The sequence below is a fragment of the Vanessa atalanta genome, chromosome 5 (assembly GCF_905147765.1).
Source record: "Vanessa atalanta chromosome 5, ilVanAtal1.2, whole genome shotgun sequence".
NCBI classification, from domain to species: domain Eukaryota; kingdom Metazoa; phylum Arthropoda; class Insecta; order Lepidoptera; family Nymphalidae; genus Vanessa; species Vanessa atalanta.
In genome coordinates this window covers 13,950,897-13,970,980 of record NC_061875.1, presented here as the reverse complement: position 1 = coordinate 13,970,980, position 20,084 = coordinate 13,950,897, and the positions used below count along the sequence as shown (strand labels likewise).

Below are 20,084 nucleotides of genomic sequence, written 5' to 3'. Positions count from 1 at the left end.
TTCTGCCATGATGATGATGTCGTCTGCGAATCTCAAGTGAGAGATGTACTCGCCATTGATGTTGATGCCACGCCCTTTCCAGTTCAGCGTCTTGAACATGTCCTCCATTGCATTAGTGAACAATTTTGGGGGAAATAACGTCCCCTTGTCTCACTCCTCGATGCAATGGTATGGGATTCGTTTGTCAACTCTGTACTTGGACGGACATGGTGGCGGCCTTGTAGAGACATCTCATCACTTGGATGTATCGCCAATCAACTTGGCAACGCTGCAGGGATTCCAGAACAGCCCATATTTCAACCGAGTCAAAGGCCTTCTCATAGTCCACAAATGCAAGACACAGGGGCCGATTATACTCATGGGACTTCTGTATAATCTGCCGCACTGTATGGACGTGGTCTATGTATCCGCTCCGAAATCCGGCCTGTTCCGGAGGTTGGAATTCGTCGAATCTTCGCGCAAGACGGTTCGTGATCACTCTTGAAAACAGCTTATAGATGTGGCTCATTAGGGATATGGGTCGATAGTTCTTCAGCAGGGTCTTGTCTCTCTTTTTGAAGAACAGGACGACCACACTCCTACTCCACGCCTCCGGAGTTCTCCCTTCGAAGAGGACAGAGTTATAAAGCTTCTGGAGCTCCCTCAGTACGGGTTTACCTCCTGCTTTCAATAGCTCTGTTGTAACGCCGTCCTCTCCAGGGGCTTTTCCATTTTTAAGGTGTTTAAGAGCAAACTCGATTTCGCCAATACTGACTTCTGGCAGGTCTTCGGTGAAATGGCGTGTTAATGTAGCTCTAGGATCCTCATTTTCGGGATCAGGTCGAGATGCATGCGATGCGTATAACCGGCCGTAGAAGTCCTCTACTTCCGAAAGAACTGCCGGCTTGAAAGAAACGACTTCTCCACTTGCTGTGGTCAACTTCGTCAGGTGTACGAACACCTTAGACCCCCGATTCTGCTCGATGGCTCTTTCAATCGTAAGAGTATTGGAGCACCGGAGGTCGTGTCGTACGCGCTTACTGATCTCTTGGTTTAGTTGCCGTTTCTCGGACGAAGTGACAGGTGGGTTTTCACGTCGTTTCTTCATTAGCCCTAAAGTCTCTTCCGAAAGTTTATACTTTCTGCCCTTACGCTGCATGCTACAAAATCTCGTGCCTTCTTCCCTGAAAATTCTCACTACATTTTTGAGGTTCTGGTTTACGTCTGTTGTGGTTTTTACGGCAGCGAATCGGTTCTCCAGGTTTGACTGGAACGTTTCAGATCCTGCAATGGTTTGGAGCAGGGATGGTCGGAGTGTTGACTTCATCAGACAGACGCGCTTGGCCTTAAAATTGATATTCAGAGAGCCTGGGACAAGTCGGTGATCACTACCGTTATTGAACCTGTTGATCACTGAGACGTCTCTGAATATGTGTCATAGTGTCGGGGCTTTGCCACGTCCACTTCCTTTGGGGCTGTTCCTTCGAACGGGAGGGGCTCTTTTGATTCTTCAAGTTGACAAGCATTTGCCCCCTATGATTTCTGCTTCCAAATCCATGGGGTCCTACTACCGATTCGCTACAATTCTGTACTCCCACTTTAGCGTTGAAGTCCCCCATGACAACGTTGTAGTGGGTTTTCGTGGTGGAGTGGAGGGCCCTCGATATATCATCGAACATTTCCTCCACTTCATCGTCCGAGTGTGTCGAGGTCGGTGCGTACGCTTGCACCACCTTGAGGCTGTACCTCTCGGTGAGCTTTACAATGAGGTACGCTACCCTGTTCGACACACTGGAGATTTCCACAACGTTGTCAACTAGGGACTTATTAACCAGAAACCCAACGCCTCCTTGGGATTGTTGGTCTCCCTCTTGGAAGTACATTAGGTGGCCCAATTCGAGGGTTACGGTGTCCTCTCCCTCTCTACGGACTTCACATTACCCTAATATGTGCCACCTAATTTTCCCAAGTTCCACCTCGAGTTGCGCTAGATGCGAGTCAAGCCGTAGCGTGCGTCCATTGTACGTCGCCAGGGTCAGTCGGTTGTGGTGGCCTCCCGTGGCCCGGTGATTCTTAGCACCCCCATCCTGCCGTTACCACCGTCGCCACCATGACGAGGAATAGCGGGACCGCCGGGAACTGGGGGCCGTGGCTTACCTGTTTTCACCATTTGGAGGTATTGCCCATAATCGCCACGCTCGGCAGGCGGGTTGGCGATCGCAGGACGCAGCTGCCCGTTACCGGCCTGTGGTATTTAGCTACGCCTATTTTTGATGGTTATACCGCCATCAGTCGGTCGCCAGAGCCTCGTTTGCTGATCGGCAGGATTCACCACGGGCAGGTGAGGTTGGCTTGGAGCGCCAAGCCAACCTCACCTGTATATCACCTCAATATGTCATTAAAAAAACTTGCGATATATAGCGTATGAGCATGAAGCGAATATAATAGCCAACAGGAGTTATTTATTTTTATTACTTTTAATAGTTATAAAAATATTGGAGCGAAGCATGTTTGAGAAAAAAGGTTTTAATACAGCGCAAATGTAAATAGAAAAGGCTTCACTTTGATAGTGCATTAAGCAGTGTATAGGGATAGTCCTAAATGTTTCATAAAGTAAAACTATATCTGTAAATAAACACAGCAATATGAGCCAAGTTCCTTCCGGTAATGTTTGCCAGCTCCGTAGTATTTTTAGAACATTACGCCAATTTTCTACAAATTCAATTCAACTGCATGACGGTGCATTTGTGTGACTTCGATTAAATTATATGTGATAAAATTTAATTAGGTACATGTTATTAATTTTTTCCACATTAGAACAAACAAATATATGAAAATGAAAACTACTAGTTCATGGTCATAAAGTAATTGAAATGTAATTTTCCGCTCATAATTCGTTGTAAATACATAAAAATATAAATGTTTTGGTGCACTTTTTTGGTTAAATTGTTATAGTCGGTGTACATACATACATCAAAGAAAATTGAGGTTTGAACATAGACAATTTTAGTACTTTTACTTGTTATATTTCTAACAAAAAGTAGTTGGTTCTATTTCTATTGTAAGATGGTCTCTTTTTTAACGCCCAGTTAAAAGTTATTGATATTGTCCTATATGTAGGGCCTATTATGTTTTTAATTAAAATATTTTCTGTTATCCACTTTTTTTATTTGCTTTAATGTACATACCATAACTATATTCCTTGTTTCTCAACACGATTTATTTTTACGATTTAAATTGTGTTACTACTTGCTCGTACAGATGAATGAAAAACATTTTAATAAGCGTGAACAAATGGATTAGACCGACCTGCGAGTCCCACATAAGCCCCCACTGCATTTGGGGGAAAAGCGGAAGCTTAAATCTTACATAAATACCATCGACTTTTATTTGATAAAGATCTCGTTTTGCGAGCTCCAACCAAACATTCCATATTCCAATATCATCTGGCACTTTTATAAACAAACATTCTGGAGTCTTAATGTTAGTATTTTTACCTACAACTAGACACTACACACCCAACGATAGCTATAATACTATACAAGACTTTTGTTTTCATCAATGTGACGTCACCAAAATGATAGTAAAAATGCACTGTCAATATTTTCTTTTCGTTGGTGGTTCAGTACTTTTGTCACTAGAGTGGAAGACAAAGCTATTTGTTTAAGTTTTGTTTCAGTTCGCGTTGTTCGCGTAGATTCGTTATATTCCCAAGAAGCTTATTTTTTTACAATTCCATTATGTTAGGGGAATTCCTATTTTGAATTAAATAGTTTCCATAGTAAACTATGTTTTGGGAAATAATTGATTAATTTTGATTAAAAAATCATAATCGATAGCAGCCGATTATATGAATTATTAATCGATTATTTATAATCACATCACTTATGATCTATGTCTGAAAAAGTATATACTTCAAAATGTTGATTCTCCTAATAAAAAGCCACAAAAAAAATATATTTCGGCAAAATAAACACGCTTTCTTGCCATAAAATTCAATTGAATTTTAAATAATTTTATTTCCGCGAAAACGCTGTCAGTAATTTTGATGACGTCAAACTGGTAGAAACAACAGTAGCACTCATTCAACGTTAACAGCTATAAATATTTGGTGTTTTGGGATACATTACAATCACTATCGTTGAGTGCAATGTGCAAAGATTAGCATTGAAAACTCCGGAAAAGTTTTTTATCAAAGTGCCTGATGACATTGAAATGACAGTTTTTGCCTATCTGACGTAACACCGTAGCGGCTCGAGTTTTAGGTTATGTGATACACTGGACCGAGAGATGATGACACAAAATACTAGGTCATTTGTACCAGTATGGCGGTTCTTCAGGGGTCTAGTTACGTAAAGGCAAAAAGGAAAATGATGGTCATAGCGCTCGCACCGGCGGCCCAATCGCGTGGGCGTTAATCGAACGCGTCGGATAAATGACGAGCTTCGAACGATTTGTTCCACAAAAGTTCTTGTATTTTCAGATAGTCGAAAAAAAAAAAATTTGTCGTTGGCGTAATGCCATACTTCTCGGGTGTGACTTACAGCCCGCCATACCGACGCGAATCATACATTAATTTAAATAAAACAATTATTCAGTGCTCCTCGAGTTATATGATAAATTCAGTGATTAATTACTTTTATTCATGCCAAAAATTCAGAGTAGTGGGAGAAAGATCGTGCTAGTTGTGTGTGAATTTTGAGAAAAGGAAAGAACTAGTAAAGGTCCTGTAATTCCGTTTGAAGCGGGTAGCTGCCATGACAGGTGTATAATCGCTATAGTTCGATTTGTGTCATTAGGTTTAAGTTTTTAAATACAACGTCAGAGCTATGCAAAAAGTATTTAGTTAAAAGTCATTTCTAATGTTTTATTATTTAAATAATAGATGTCACTGTACCAAAATTAAATCACACTAACGTTTGGTATTGTTGTAAATACTAATGTTCGAGAAATGTTTGTGTATTCAGTTCAAAAATAATAATGTATACGTGAAGAATAAAGTATCAGTGTAAAAAGTGAAGTGTTTTACTGGTTCCTGAAGTAGGCTTATGTACGACTGTACGGGTTGTACAACAGGTATTTAAAATAATGTTACCTGCTCTTAAACAATTCCCGTATGTTGAAAAATAATTCTATACTTTACTGAAATTTTATAATTTAAGATAAATGATTATTATATAAAATTACAATTTTTACAAATGAATAGATTTGTACTAGTATGGTTCATGGTATTATTCACCTTCCACCCACGGCAAACACTATATCTAGTAAAAATATTTTCTAAGTTCGTACAAGTGAAATCGTTAATTTAATGGTGAACGGTACCATTATGTGTAAGAATAAATTAAATGTTGTAAGTGTATTAATTAAGGCTTTTTAAATTTCAAGTTTGTCTGAGCAAAACCATTAGCACCATTACTAAAGAAGGTGAAATTGCTGCTTCCACGTCTCAAAAAATCTCTACACCGAGAAAAAAACACATTTAATAAAAAGTAATACAGATAAACGATTTAGATCTTTGTGGAATTAGAAATAAAATTCACGAAATGTACGCAGTCAGGAAAGAGGTTCCAACTTTAACGAAACTTTTAGCAGAGTTAAAGATCGATATTGACTTAAAACGTAGACGTAGATTGCTGGGATACTGAGTCTGATAGCACTTCTGTTTATTCGTTCTCTTCTGATGAAGTCCATTTAGATAATTCTTATTGTAAATAAAAGCTTTGACCAATCCGTACTTGTTTTTATTTATTACCAAAAATAATTATATAGTTACAAAAATATGTTTATGACTACACAAGGTATAGGGTCATTGGTACAGATACAATTATATGTATAACAAGCCATGCCACGCCTACATCCATTTATGGGCCTGTCTCCTCTAGCTCTAGCCATCGGTTGCATTAAACTAGGTAGGTATATGACTACCACTGGTATAGTGGTTAGAAATATAATTCCTCAATTGGCTCAGCTAGAAGTAAATAGGTATTTTATATTTATATAATTCTGCCACTACCACCAAATATTCTCTCATCTATCACGATTTCCTAATTTTATACAAAGGATTTTTAGAAACTATCTATAGCAACACATTGCACAAGTTAGCCAACTTAATAGCCAGAGGTAAAATAACTGTGAACGGACTATGCTGTATGTGGATTATATGTGCCACAGATTATACTCTCTCTGAAATAGTAAATAGGTTTAGTGTTAATAATTTAATGTTAAATAGTAAAAAGACTAAATGTATTAAATTCACTACTCCCAATGTAAGATGTGTCAAAACGAGTGTACGTTTAAACGGGGAAGCATTAGATGTTTTAGAATCTACAGAGTTCCTTGGTATGACAATAGACTCTAAGCTCCAATGGGGCCCCCATATAAATAAATTGGCGAGTAGACTTAGCTCTGCAGCCTATGCGGTAAAAAAAATTAGACTTTTGACTGATGTGGATACGGCACGCCTTGTGTACTTCAGTTATTTCCATAGTATAATGTCGTATGGCATCCTACTCTGGGGTAATGCAGCTGACATTAATACTATTTTTGTACTGCAGAAGAGGGCTATTCGTGCAATTTATAACCTGGTCCCAAAAGATTCGTTAAGAGGTAAATTTAAAGAAATTAAAATAATGACTGTCGCTTCTCAATTTGTTTTTGATAATGTTATGTATGTACGCAAAAACATAAATGATTTTCCCAGAAATTGTGACGTACATTCTATTAACACTAGGAACAAGAATAAACTTGTTACTCCAAGTACCCGATTACACAGGGTTAGTAACTCTTTTTTGGGGCAATGTATACGTTTTTACAACAGGATCCCAGAAAACGTTCAAAATTATTCAATTATAAAATTCAAAAGAGTTGTTAAAGAGCGTTTGTGTGCTAAAGGATATTACAACACTAATGACTTTTTAGTTGACTGCACACCTTGGGAATGAAATGATCGCCTCCAGGCTGTTTCAAACAACTAAAATATTCTTATCATTGTACCTACATGGAAAATGGTTAAAAAAAATGAAAAAAAATATATCCCGCTGAGTTTCTTTCGCCGGTTCTTCTCAGGTCCGAGGTGCTAAATTCCGAACCGGTGGTAGATTTTTGACAATCAATAAGCAAGTGCAAACACTTCTATATTGAATAAAGATTTTTGACTTTGACTTAATACAGGCAAGTGACGTCACGTTGGCTAAAATTGCACGCAGATCAAAGTCAAAGATAAAATATGTACTGGAATAACATATTGGACACTTCTTAAGGCGCATTTTCATTGGTCGATAAGTCGGTAGTTAGCCCGATTGCGGGGAGTACCCGCATGCGAGCTAACAACCAATGAAATCCACTGGTCGATAACTCGGTCGATTTAACGTGTGCAGGTGATATCCGCATTCATATATTGATATTTATATATGCGTTATAGAAATCACCCGCACCCCGTATGCGGGCTCTGACGACCAGTGAAAACGATAAACTCTTTGCGGGCCCTATGGCATGCGTTACAGAAATCTCCCGAATGCGGGCCTTATCGACCAATGAAAATGCGCCCTTATCCCGGGAAAACATAAAATCTTTCGGTAACACGGGTGAAACCGCAGGACGGAAGTAGTAAATAAAATAGTAAAAATAAATAGTAATTATGGTAAAATTTATTAATTTAAATAAATCTTATTTATTTTATTAAAAACGAGTATATCCGCCATTCGTATCAATCACAACTTGTAGTCGCTGTCGCATTGATTCAACAAGGCGAGAGCATATGTCCTGTGTTCCTCTGAAGCTCTCCCAAACACTTCGGCAATGTTCTAAGACAGCTGGTTTGGTTCTGTCGTTATTATTTATCCACCGCTGCACCATCAATATATCCGCCACTTTTACAGGCCAAGGAATCACCACCACTTCCCGGTGCCGATGGAACCACTCATCACGTCACGTCATTACATTAACTGTCTCTTAAAATAACGGCCGAGTAATATTACAAGCGGTTTTATTCTAATTGTTGTAAAATTGCAAGATATTGCAAGAAAATACATGACACTGACAGACTTTGACAATTCAGTAGAATAAATAAATATAAATATTGGACAACATCACATACATTACTCCGATCCCAATGTAAGTAGCTAAAGCACTTGTGTTATGGAAATTCAGAAGTAACGACGGTACCACAAACATCCAGACCCAAGACAACATAGAAAACTAATGAACTTTTTCTACGTCGACTCGGCCGGGAATCGAACCCGGGACCTCGGAGTAGCGTACCCATGAAAACCGTTGTACACCCTAGTCTACCACGGAGGTCGTCAAGTAGAAGATATAATATCTAATTTAAATCTTGTAATGACTAATTATTAGGCAATTAAAAAGGTTTAATTGCCTAATAATTAGACTTTAAAATCTGCAATAAGCAGACATAAATAAAATATGCTCCATTTGTAACAACTCGGGTAAATAAAAATTAAAATAAATAAAACGTTATAATTTATTTACAGGTTTCCATTCTCGGCACACAAACTCATTTACATCAAATTGTAAAAAAAAATGCAGTCTTAACAGTTTGTCGCGCTTCTCGTTCACTCACGCGTTCACGCTTCACACATTACAGCTCCTCGTGCGGCTCGGCCTCGTCGGCCTCGTCGGCCTCGTCGGCCTCGGCCTCGTCCCCGGGCGCGGCCTCGGCCGGCGCGTCGTCCTCGGGCTCGTCGTCCACGCGCGCGTCGGGCGGCAGGCCCAACGAGCGCTGCAGCATGCTCTCGACGGACTCGGCGAACTCCACGGCCTGCCCCTCCTGCAGCATGAACCCGGAGCGCATGGCGGCCGTGCGGTACAGCGTGCGCGCCGCGTCCAGCGCCTGCGGGTCGTCGGGGTCGTCGCGCACGCGCCGCAGCAGCTCGCGCACCACGGGGTGGCGCGGGTTGATCTCCAGCATCTTCTTCTGCGAAAGGTGGTGGCGGCGCTGCGCGTCGTCCGCCTTCTGGTGCGCGTTGGACAGCGCCAGGCGCTCCATGTTGCCGGTCCAGCCGAAGGCCGTGGCGGCCAGCGCGGCGGGCGAGCGCGACAGGCGGCGCGACACCTCGGCGCGCGTGATCCAGGCGCCCAGCTTGTCGCCCAGCCAGCGCGTCAGCGGCTCCAGCTCCTTGCGGTAGGCCTCCGTGCGCTCCTTCTGCTGCTCGTCTGCGGGAGGACACGAGCGGTCAGCGAGGGTTCGCTGGGTGTCGATAGAATTCGAGAGAGAAAAGTAACTTACTCTCGTTCAAGTCGAATATTTCCTTGGCGATGTTCTGGAACTTCTTGCCCTCGTACTCCGGCAGCGAAGACAGGCAATACTCGTCGACGGCCTCCGTGAGGTAGAGGACCTCGTGGCCGGAACGCACGAGGCGCTCGGCGAACGGCGACTTTTCCACCTGAACGTAATATCATTTAGATCAAATTGCACGAAATAGAACCACAGAGATAACAAATGATTGAATTCACCCTAAAATGTCTAATATAAAATTCTTCATTCATTCATATAAAAGATGATGATTAAACGACGATTATTAAATAAAGTGTAGTTAGGTTTGTCGGGGGGAGCACGCACCTCGGCGCGGCTGGAGCCGGCGATGTAGTAGATGTGGTTCTGGCCGGGCTTCATGCGCGCGACGTAGTCTGCGAGGAAGGTCATGGAGTCGCTGCGAGACGAGTGGAAGCGCAGCAGCTTGGCGAGGCGCGAGCGGTTGGACGGGTCCTCGATCACTCCCAGCTTCACGCTGCGCAGGGGGAGGGGGCATTAAGTATAACTTAGTATAAGTTTAGTGAGGCGACGAATGAGCTAGATGAGAATAAATAAATATTTTAAATTCGAATATCCATAAATCCGGCATATTAAACGTCACTCACTTGGTGGAGTATTCCTTCCAGAAGTGCTCGTACTCGTCGTCGGGGATCTTCTTTAGCATGTCGAGTGCTTTGCGCACCAACTTCTTCTTTATAATCTTAATGAGCTTATGTTGCTGCAGCGTTTCGCGACTCACGTTTAGCGGTAGGTCATCGGAGTCAACGATTCCCTGTCACGACAACAAATTCAATTAAAAACCCTATTTAGTATATAATCTAATTTTATTACCAGAAAGGAAATTAAGAAAATAATTCAAACACTCAAACTAATATCTATGTATATGTTATAAATATTATAAATGCGAATGTCTCTCTGGCTGCTGTTCTTTCACAGCCAAGCCACTACAACGGATTTGACGAAATTCGAATATAGCTTAAACTCCCAGAAAGGACAAGGGCTACTTTCTCTATGCCTAACACCTGACGACCAAACTCTAAAACGGGAGCGAAGCCGCGTGCGACAAATAGTAAGCTATAAATGGAAAGAGTTAAATAGTACATTCTTTGCTTAAAAAGTTCACACAATATTTCTCTACTCCTGAGAATTCCGATATTCACCCAATCATTAAATATTACGCGAAAAACTACTGTAAACTACTGTACTGAAAATGTATACGACACCTGTATGAAGGCGAGGTAGTTGGGCATGAGGTCGTTGAACTCGTCGGTGATGAAGACGCGGCGCACGTACAGCTTGATGTGGTCGGTCTTGGTGCCGTAGCGGTTGAAGGAGTCGGCGGGCTGCGCGCGCGGCACGAACAGCAGCGCGCGGAACGTCACCTCGCCCTCCGCCACGAAGTGCGCCCTGCACACACACACGGTCACGGGCTGCTCGCACGCACGCACGCACGCACGCACACTCGCGCGCACTCACCTGGCGAGCGGCGCCGCCGTGTCCTTGGTGAGGCTCTTGTAGAACTGCGTGTACTCGTCGTCGCCGACCTCGCTGGGCTTGCGCGTCCAGATGGGCTTGTTGTCGTTCATCAGCTCCCAGTCCCAGACGGTTTTCTCGGTCTTCTTCGGCTCGCTCTTCTCCTCGGCGGCGTCATCGACCTGCGCGTCGATGTGCCAACGTAAGAGTCATTTCGTTTGTAAGCGACATGGAAGGGGACCATCACTTTCTATATTTCTTTATATTGGAGTCTCTGGGTTGTTAGTTAAGAAAAGGTCACCTTAACGTCCTCGTCCTCGTCCGCGTCGGGCGTGATCTCCTCCGGCTCGGCTTCCTCCACCGTCTCGGTGCGTGAGGCCCACAGGTAGATGGGGAAGTTGATGAACTGAGAGTACTTCTTTACGAGATTACGGATGGTATCCGGTTGCAGGAAATCCGCCGCCTCCTCCTTCAGGTGTAGCCTGCGGGTGGAGTCGTGCGTTAGCGCTAAGGGTATGTCGACGAGGCCGTGGGGGCCGCCGGGGCGCTACGTACGTGATGTGCGTGCCGCGCTTGAGCGTGTCCCCGCGGGGGTCGGCGGCCACGCTGAAGGCGTTGGCGTCGGACTCCCACACGTGCTGCTGGTCGTCGTTGTGCTTGGAGACGACGGTCACGCGCTCGGCCACCAGGAAGGCGGAGTAGAACCCGACGCCGAACTGCCCGATCATGTCGTTCATCTCCTGCGCGCCTCCCTGCGGGTGGCACAAATTACATCAAAAAAGGTTTAGCTTGTTTTAAATTTTAAAGTTTAGGCCTTCGTTTGAACAAAATGTATGACACTAAAATCTTCAAATACATGAGACTTCTCTGACGTACCTTCTCGACGTCCTGCATCTTGGACAGGAAGTCGGCAGTGCCAGACTTGGCGATGGTGCCCAGGTTGTTGACGAGATCCTGGCTCGTCATGCCCACGCCAGAGTCGATGATGTGCAGCAGGCGCTTGTCTGGCTCCGCCTTGATGCGGATGCTCAGGTCGGGGTTGGCTGCCAGCACGTCTCGATCCGTCAGCGACAGCAACCGGATCTTGTCCAGAGCGTCGGATCCGTTCGAGATCAACTCTCTTAAAAATATCTGGAAAAATGCGAAATTAAATAGATATATATTATGGATCGCATCTTATCCGCAAGATATCCGTCATATTAATCGGAAGTACATATTAAGTTAAGTTTCTTATACTACGAAAATATTTTAATCGAACATAAAATCGCACCTCCTTATTCCTATATAGCGAGTTGATGATGAGTTTCATCATACGGTTGACTTCAGTCTTGAAAGTGAAATTCTGTGCACGGTCGCGTATCTCGCGCATTTGCGCCACACTCAGCTCGTCCGGCGAGATGGCTTCCTCCTCGCGCAGCAGCGCCTCCGCGTCTGTCATCGGAAATAAGTTAAGGCGTTATGTTGGCAATGTCACTACGCGCGAACCCCACCGAAGCTAGAAACATTTCGTTGCCACGACCGACTCGGCAGCGACATCGATCAAACGGCACATCACATCGCACTCCGAACGGAGGCACTCGACGTCGACTACTAATTCTACTCGGTATTTTATAGCGTCGAGCCGACGGCTACGTCAATGGAGCACAGCGAGCGCGGAGAGGCAGAGAGGGCCCCGACTCACGCGGACTCGAGTGCTCCCTTACACGCGAAATCGTTCAAGCTGCGGTTCGCGTCCCAGCGGGAGCTCGGGCGCTCCTACGTGTCCGCAGTGAAGCCGCTGAGACTACGTAAGGCGACAGCTCGAGGCGAGCCCGCGCTAAGTACTCGCCCCTAACCCCGCGCTCGGTCCGCAGCGGCGGTGGTGCGGGCCAAGTTCTACCGGCGCGAGCCCGCGGGCGAGGTGGACGAGAGCCGCGCGCGCGCCGCGCTGGCCCGCGTGCGCGACATGTTCGGCCGCGGCCCGCGGGACAAGTACTCCGAGCCCGTCACCACTTCCGACGAGTCAGTGGATATTCAATAATCCTGGTCAAAGAGTTCCGCACCATCGATGACGTCATTTCGTTATTCTCTAACTTGTTACTACTAGAGGTCTGGTAATGGCATAAAAAATGCATTATAAAAATTATCTACTTCAATATTGAAATGAAATTGTATTATCGCGGTGAAGTTACGATACGACTATGAAAGTGACCCGTTGGACATATTTTAATCTCTTGTAATTTTTTGTTTTCGTGTGTGTACTGTGTACATGTTTCACAAAGGGACGCGTTCGACGCGCAGGTACGGCTGGTGGTGGCAGTGGGCGCGCCCGCAGCCCGACCGCCGCCTGCGGCACCACATCCAGGACTCGGCGTGGCTCAAGGAGCGCTTGCGAGTGCTCGCCGCCGACGCCGGCATTAAGCGACGTTAGCTCGGTTGCTTGCTTTACATTTTGGTTGTAACTCATTTTCATTTTTATTTGATGAAATTGTGTCTGGACTTATTGCAGATTATATTAATATTATTTACAGGTGTACCCAAAATAGCTGTAAAGAGTGTAGTAAAACCTCTCCTCACTTCATTATAATGAGAAATAACACAATTTGTTTGACAAAAACACCGACTTCATTTTTAATTTTATGTAAGCATAAATAAAAAAAATAATGTTATTTTGAAGACTATTGTACAGTGATGTCTATTAAACCATAAAAATGCATTCAATGTTTATACTAAAAATTTGTTTGAAAAAACTAGTTACTGAATCACACAATCGCTCGGTTCACCTCAATACATATATAGACTGTGAAAATATAATGTTGGCATTTTTGGATTTATATGTTTTATGCAATTACAATAATAAGGTAAGGTAATAACCGTACTTCAAAACATTTGTGTTTTATTTATTTATAAAGAACATACAACACATATAATATATAAAAAAAGAAAAAGGAGGTAATTTTTCTTTGAAGTAATTTAAATCATATTTTTATTTTAATTTAGATAGTAGCCTAACACGTAAATTGAAAATGTGAAGAACATAATTAAACTTTAAGAGAAAGGTTTCATATACATATCCATAATAAATAATACACACAGTATTATAAATAATAATATCTCACTATAGTAAAATATATCTTCATATTTGTTTTGGTCTCACACGGGTATTAACACCTTTAAACCATTCTTCATTTTAATTTTGTGACACAATTATATTATATTTAAATTGAATGTATTTTTTAATTCTTCAGATTTATCATATTTTGAAGAATTAAAAAATACATTCAATTTAATTCTTTATAGTGACTGAATCTTACCAAAATATTTAATCAAGTTTAATCAAGGATAACCAAAGATACTATAGATAATTACACATTTTCATAATCCGGATAATCTTAAATGAGGTTACACATTGATATACTTTTCATTAAATAAAAAACCATTAGATAAACCTAGAAAATGTTGTATTCTACTTGTTTTTCAAAAGTAATTTGCAATACGAACTATCAGATATGAGGGGGGCGAAACTTACCGGTACGCGAGCCCTCGCGCGACGCGCCCAGGTCGGCGTCCACTGTCACCTCTTCCACACTCCCTACACCTTCCTGCGCTTGACACCATCCTGTTTAAAAAATTATATATTACTGGTTTGACCTAATCGCAACTTAAATTAACAAAAATCACATTTAGACAAGTATTGCAAAAACAGAAAGCTAGAAATATGAGTTGGCAGCATTCATTAAGAATTAAAAAAAGAACGTAAAGAATTTGATATGCTACAGCGGAGACTAAAAGAGAGATATTTGAAAACTAAAAAATAGTAATTACGAGAAAATTCTACTCTAAATGCAACGTCAACAACTAGTCAATTTTTCCATGTGATAGATAATAGATATATGAATTTACCTGATAGTAGCAGGACGCCCACCCCAAGCAACAATAGGCACCTCATTTTAATTGTATCTCACACTTTAATAAAATAAAATATGGTTTTATAACATAAAACCGGCGTTACACGCCGCACAATTCAAGAGCTTTCGACTGAATAAGATGACAGTCGAAGTTCACTACAATAACTATTCATTTGTTCAAATTACATACGCGCTTTAAGCTGACGATAACAAACGAACTTAATTTCGATTGGTGGATATAACCATGACCTCGACATGCTAACCTATCATAAATATACACGCCAGTAATTTAACAAATAAGAAGAGTTAAAATCCAAATGTCTTAATACGATTGGTTAAAATTTTAAATGATATATGATAATGTTGCTGTAGACTATAGTAGGGTTTCACACTATCAACATAAGAAATACATACTAGCAGCTTTAAAAAAACACAATAATTATTATCAATTTAATTAAGAATGCTAATAAAGTAAAGATTAAAGTGAGTCCAAGCTAATGTATGTGGTTAGTTTGGACTAATCACCCCCTGATGTGAGCACAGCACGGAAGGGGATGTAGATATATTATCAATCTCGCACAATCCCGCAGCCTCTCAGATCCGTATGAAAATGGTCATCGCAGTGGTTTTAGTAGTTAAGAATCCCACATAACTCGGTTCCATCATAGATCGGACTTTTCAGTAGATAGTGCCCAAAAAGGATAGAATAAAATAAAAGTATTCTATATTGTTGTGTTCCGGTTAAAAGGGTGAGTGAGCCATTGTCAATCACAGGCACAAGGGACATAACATCTTAGTTCCCAAGGTTGGTGGTGCATACGGCATAGGTGATGTAAGGAATGGTTAATATTTCTTACAGCACCTTCGTCTATGGGCGGTGGTGACCACTTACCATCAGGTGGCCCATATGCTCGTCCGCCAAACAATACCATAAAAAAAACTTACTTAACAGGTTCCTAACAAATTTGGCTAATCACTTGGTTCTACTACCACCTAGAACTGTATTACCAATGAACTGTATATATATTAAATTAATTTTTTTATAATGACTGTATCTTCTCTTCTTCTCCTTAGGTTAAGGCCATGTTATCGTATAAAACTTTTTTTTTTATAAATCACCGTCGCAGTTCTGGCATTTTGTACAAATAAGTTATTAATTTCTCATTCTTTTTATTAAAGAAAACTGCATCAAAATCTTTTAAATGGCTTAAAAGAGGTTATCGGATATACAGACACAAACAGATAGAGCTTTTGTTGAATTTAAATATTATAACCATATACCGATTGTAATTAATTGTAATATATTATATTTATCAGCAATAGCTATCGAGTAAATAACTAACAATCATAGGCAATCATCATAGGCAATGCTATAGTTTTGACATTTTCACAAAAGATTGGCAATTTTGAATTTGACATTGACATTTGAGTTTTATCGTGTTTTGTAACAATGACTTATTATTAATGTTGAATTGAAGCTTAAAAATCGTAATCATAATAATCCAAATTATTTCATTTCAAATTTAGATGAACTTTAAGTCTTTAAAAATGTGTAGATGATAGTTTATCAACATAATTAGATTTTTGTTTTTTTATGTATAAAATGGATATCGTTTCTTCCCCTAGAAGCTTAACTACAAAGCGGCGCGTAAATTACAGAAAAAGCACTTGGACTATTCATGAATTTGAAGTATGGAGCGGAGAACTTGTATGTCGTGCTGTAGCCTTGCGTATGATGGACTCTCTGCTCGTTTGGATTGGTGGTCGCGAAGCTCAATTAAACGAAGTTGCCCTTGGCGTTCCCCTAGCTGGCACGGGAAACGGTGCTTTAGCTACTGCTCTCCTAGGCGAGGAGGGCAGCGCTACAGGACTTGCGCGACGCCTAACTCTCTCTCTGGGACGGCAGGTGCATGTGTGCTCTGGACAGGTCTTTGATAGATTTACAGCACCCCTCGTTGAAAAAGGCATTGTGTCAGAAATTAAGAAACATCCAAATTTTTTCTGAATTTCAAAGGTTTGTTGTATGTAAACCAATAAAAACTCTAAAAACTTGTTCATGCAGAAGTATGTCGCACCAAAAAAAAAATTATATAAAAAATAAAATGATCTAACTTATATTGGATTTTTTTTTTGGTTTTGGTTTATAACAGTATCAGTACTTAGCTATATATATAGAGATTTATTGCTACTCCAAGTATACTGTGTAACATGTTATGGGGTAAACTACTTTGTTATTAATAGGCAATGTTAATGTGTCACCATATTATGATAAATGTACTTGTGATAACATTTGTTTCATGGGTTATAATGAATGCTTAATTTTTCTGAGTATTTTAAATTATGTAAGTAGAATAATATTTTTCCTTCTATGTCAAGTACTATGTGGTTCCATAATATTATGTTAACATCAGCTAGTACGTAATAAGTATATAAATTTAATTAATTTATATAACAGTAATATTTATTGATCACCAGAATGTAAAAGAAGCACAATTGTAATGTTAATCATGTAAATTGATAAAGAGTATTTTTTAGACTGATGGTCTAGCTGAGAGTAAATGAGATTGATATTCATCAAACATTGTTTGATGAATATTATGAGCTATTATTCTAATACTAGCTCTACACTATACAACAGTAGAACAATTAGTTTTGGTATTGTTACCAACCTTGCTCATTGTGAGTTGGAAAAATTAAATTAATATTATAACGTTATACAAATACTTGAATGTTTTTGTGCATATAAGTCACCTGGTATTATTTTAAAATAAAAGTATTACTTTTTAGCAATTCGAGATGCATACTGTAATCTGTATCATAGCAAAAATTTACTTTGTCATTGCTTTGAAATTTTAACCATTTTTACATATATTTATCAAGCCATGAGCTACCCACCTTAGGAATTGAGATGTTACTTCCCTTTTGTCTGTAGTTACACCGGCTCTCACCCTTCAAATGGGAACACAACAACAACAATACTAAGTATTGCTGCTTGGCAGTAGAATATGTGATGTTTTGGTGGCATCTACCCAGATGACCTTGCACTAAGCCCTATCACTAAATTTATATAACAACAAATCAACTACATGTCAAATAAATAACTCTGTCTATAAACTAAGGCTTAAAGCCTTTGATTGCGTGCAATATGAAAAACTGGTATGATTGCCATTCTAATCTATTGATATATAACTATAATCTATAAAACTAAGCTTATACTTATTTATTAAGCTTTTAAGTTAGCATATAGTTGTAAAATCAAATTATTTATTATTCAAGCAGACACTAACAAGGACTTTTGAATAGTCATGTTACAAATATATCTTAAAAGTAAAGCTGAAGACCCGGTAAGAAACTCAGTAGTTTCCATACTCTTTTCCAACATTTGAAATACAAGTTATATATTAAATAGCATTATAGCTCCGGCTCTTATATACATGATATATCCTCATTCCTCATATCCTGCTTGAAATTTGACAAGTATTAACTTCACGCTTTTTATTATCTGTATAATATTGTGTTGAATAATATGCCTTAGTTGTGAATGTTATTATTTTTAAAAATGCCCTTAATAAAATAAAATAACTAGCCCATAAATAAAATATATACCCCAAAAATGATTTATTGATTATGCAGAGTCTGAAACTTGGCGTTAATATCTTATATTTATTTCTCGTGTTCATACAAGTATTGTCACGGATTCTATCAATGTTATCAACGTTATTGTGAATTTACATAACATTGTTTTAAATATATTGTAACGTAACTGTTAGTAATTATTCCTACTTTGTTAAAATACATCCCGAGCTCATAGCTCTAGCTCGGAGATTATAATAAACCGGACTGACTCTTTAGTAAAATAAAAAAAGATTAATTATCTGTAGCGTTACCCCGAAAAACAATAAAAGTAACCAAATTATACTAGACGAGCGATATCAATATTCTTGAAAGGGACGATAAATGATTATACCACTGAAGTTTAGAATCTAATGTTATTTCTAAAAATACCGTAGCATCGGTTATTTTGCTAATTTTTGGAAAGGTAGGTATATTATTCAGAAATGCTCGCATAGATGCTCTTTTCGAATAAATACATTTAAAATGGTGTTATTCACAATTCGTGTTCATCAGTTCTATTATAGAACCCAAAATTAAATCCGATTGCTTTTTTCTATAAAGTACTATATTAATGAATAATAAGATTTATTGATTAATTCAGTCTTAATAAAAAAAATTAAATTTGTCAAATGGTAAATTGATTATATTTTTCGGAATCTTATTATATTTGCGTGTACAATTGTCCAAAAATGTTCTCTGTCCCGTATGCATGCGGAAAGTAAGGGCTAGGTACAAGTTAATTCTTATTTCTTGTATTAATAGTATGGATATCAGCTTTTATGGAATATTTTTGTATATTCTTCTGTATAAACATTATCTCATAAATCTATCGTGAAGCAGACGTTAATACCTACACATATTTCGTTAAAATAAAGAAGGGGTTACAACAATAAAAAATCACAACTGTAGTAGTTTTTTTTTAAATATTTAATCAAAAACTACTTATTATATATTCGAGGACGCACGTACACACAACTATATATATACACACATACACACACAAATGTATTTCCAAAAAAATACTTTTCGTAGTTTTGAATTAGTGAAATCTTTAAGAATGTCACAAACTTCAATGTGGATATGACTTCAACGGTAAATTTGTCAATCTACTTTGCGACTATTGATATAAGATAGTTTTAGAAAATGACCTTTCGCTGTGTGCTACCGTGACTGCAAGTGCCAGGTAAATAAATCCTCAGTGCTGTGACAGATTAATAAAATACACAGGACAGAATACTGAAATTATTTTATTACAAGTAATTTAAAATATATATATTTTTTTATAAGTATATTCTCCGAAAAGTCAAACATTGCCTAGCTAAAAAATGAATTATGTTTATTATTCCTTCGAGTACCTACCTATTGCAACCCAATGTTTTTTCCCCGTTTAAATTCATGCTTTTTGGTGCAAGAAATCTCCCGACATTTTTTTAAATAATAGTTTTCTATGTGATTTGTTTCTTAAGACATGGTAGGTGCCCTGAGCTCTTTTCATGACGTACTACAGCAATAGACAAATGCTGCCAATCTTTGGAACCTGACATCACAATAAATAAGTAGAATCAGTTGATTTAGAGTAAACCAGCCAGTTTCTTAATACGGTTTTATTTGCTTACATCTTTTTAATATACTTAATAAGCATTTAAACTTTGATCTTTTCAAACTATTAAAGGATATACCTAATTTTACCTGTACCTATTGGCCCACGCACCATCAAAACAAGGTATCCTCTGTTTTTGGATAATACCTGGGGCCATAACGGGAGATAAATCATTAGGTATATCTTCTCGAAGTATACTTCGAGGAATATATTATTTGGAGACGCTACGGCACAAGGAGGTTCTGTGTCTTCTTCA

General features: G+C 39.6%; 2 protein-coding genes across 3 annotated transcripts; one reads left to right on the top strand and one right to left on the bottom strand.

The window, feature by feature from the left end:
• Window positions 1-8,443: 8,443 nt before the first annotated feature.
• Window positions 8,444-14,770, bottom strand: LOC125063965 (endoplasmin). 2 transcript variants are annotated; one of them, XM_047670705.1, is made up of 13 exons: window positions 14,609-14,770; window positions 14,235-14,324; window positions 11,997-12,157; window positions 11,603-11,857; window positions 11,282-11,478; window positions 11,028-11,208; window positions 10,730-10,908; window positions 10,477-10,660; window positions 9,859-10,025; window positions 9,560-9,728; window positions 9,227-9,383; window positions 8,654-9,153; window positions 8,444-8,611 (listed from the first exon to the last, which is right to left on the bottom strand). In XM_047670705.1, exons 1-13 carry the CDS (start codon window positions 14,652-14,654, stop codon window positions 8,579-8,581), a joined length of 2,319 nt encoding a protein of 772 aa, XP_047526661.1. In that variant the 5' UTR covers window positions 14,655-14,770; the 3' UTR covers window positions 8,444-8,578. The 2 variants fall into 2 exon arrangements, with proteins under 2 accessions (XP_047526661.1, XP_047526660.1); XM_047670704.1 differs by having other exon boundaries at window positions 8,444-9,153.
• Window positions 11,878-13,401, top strand: LOC125063966. The gene is made up of 3 exons (XM_047670706.1): window positions 11,878-12,513; window positions 12,580-12,727; window positions 13,007-13,401. Exons 1-3 carry the CDS (start codon window positions 12,363-12,365, stop codon window positions 13,134-13,136), a joined length of 429 nt encoding a protein of 142 aa, XP_047526662.1. The 5' UTR covers window positions 11,878-12,362; the 3' UTR covers window positions 13,137-13,401.
• Window positions 14,771-20,084: the final 5,314 nt, after the last annotated feature.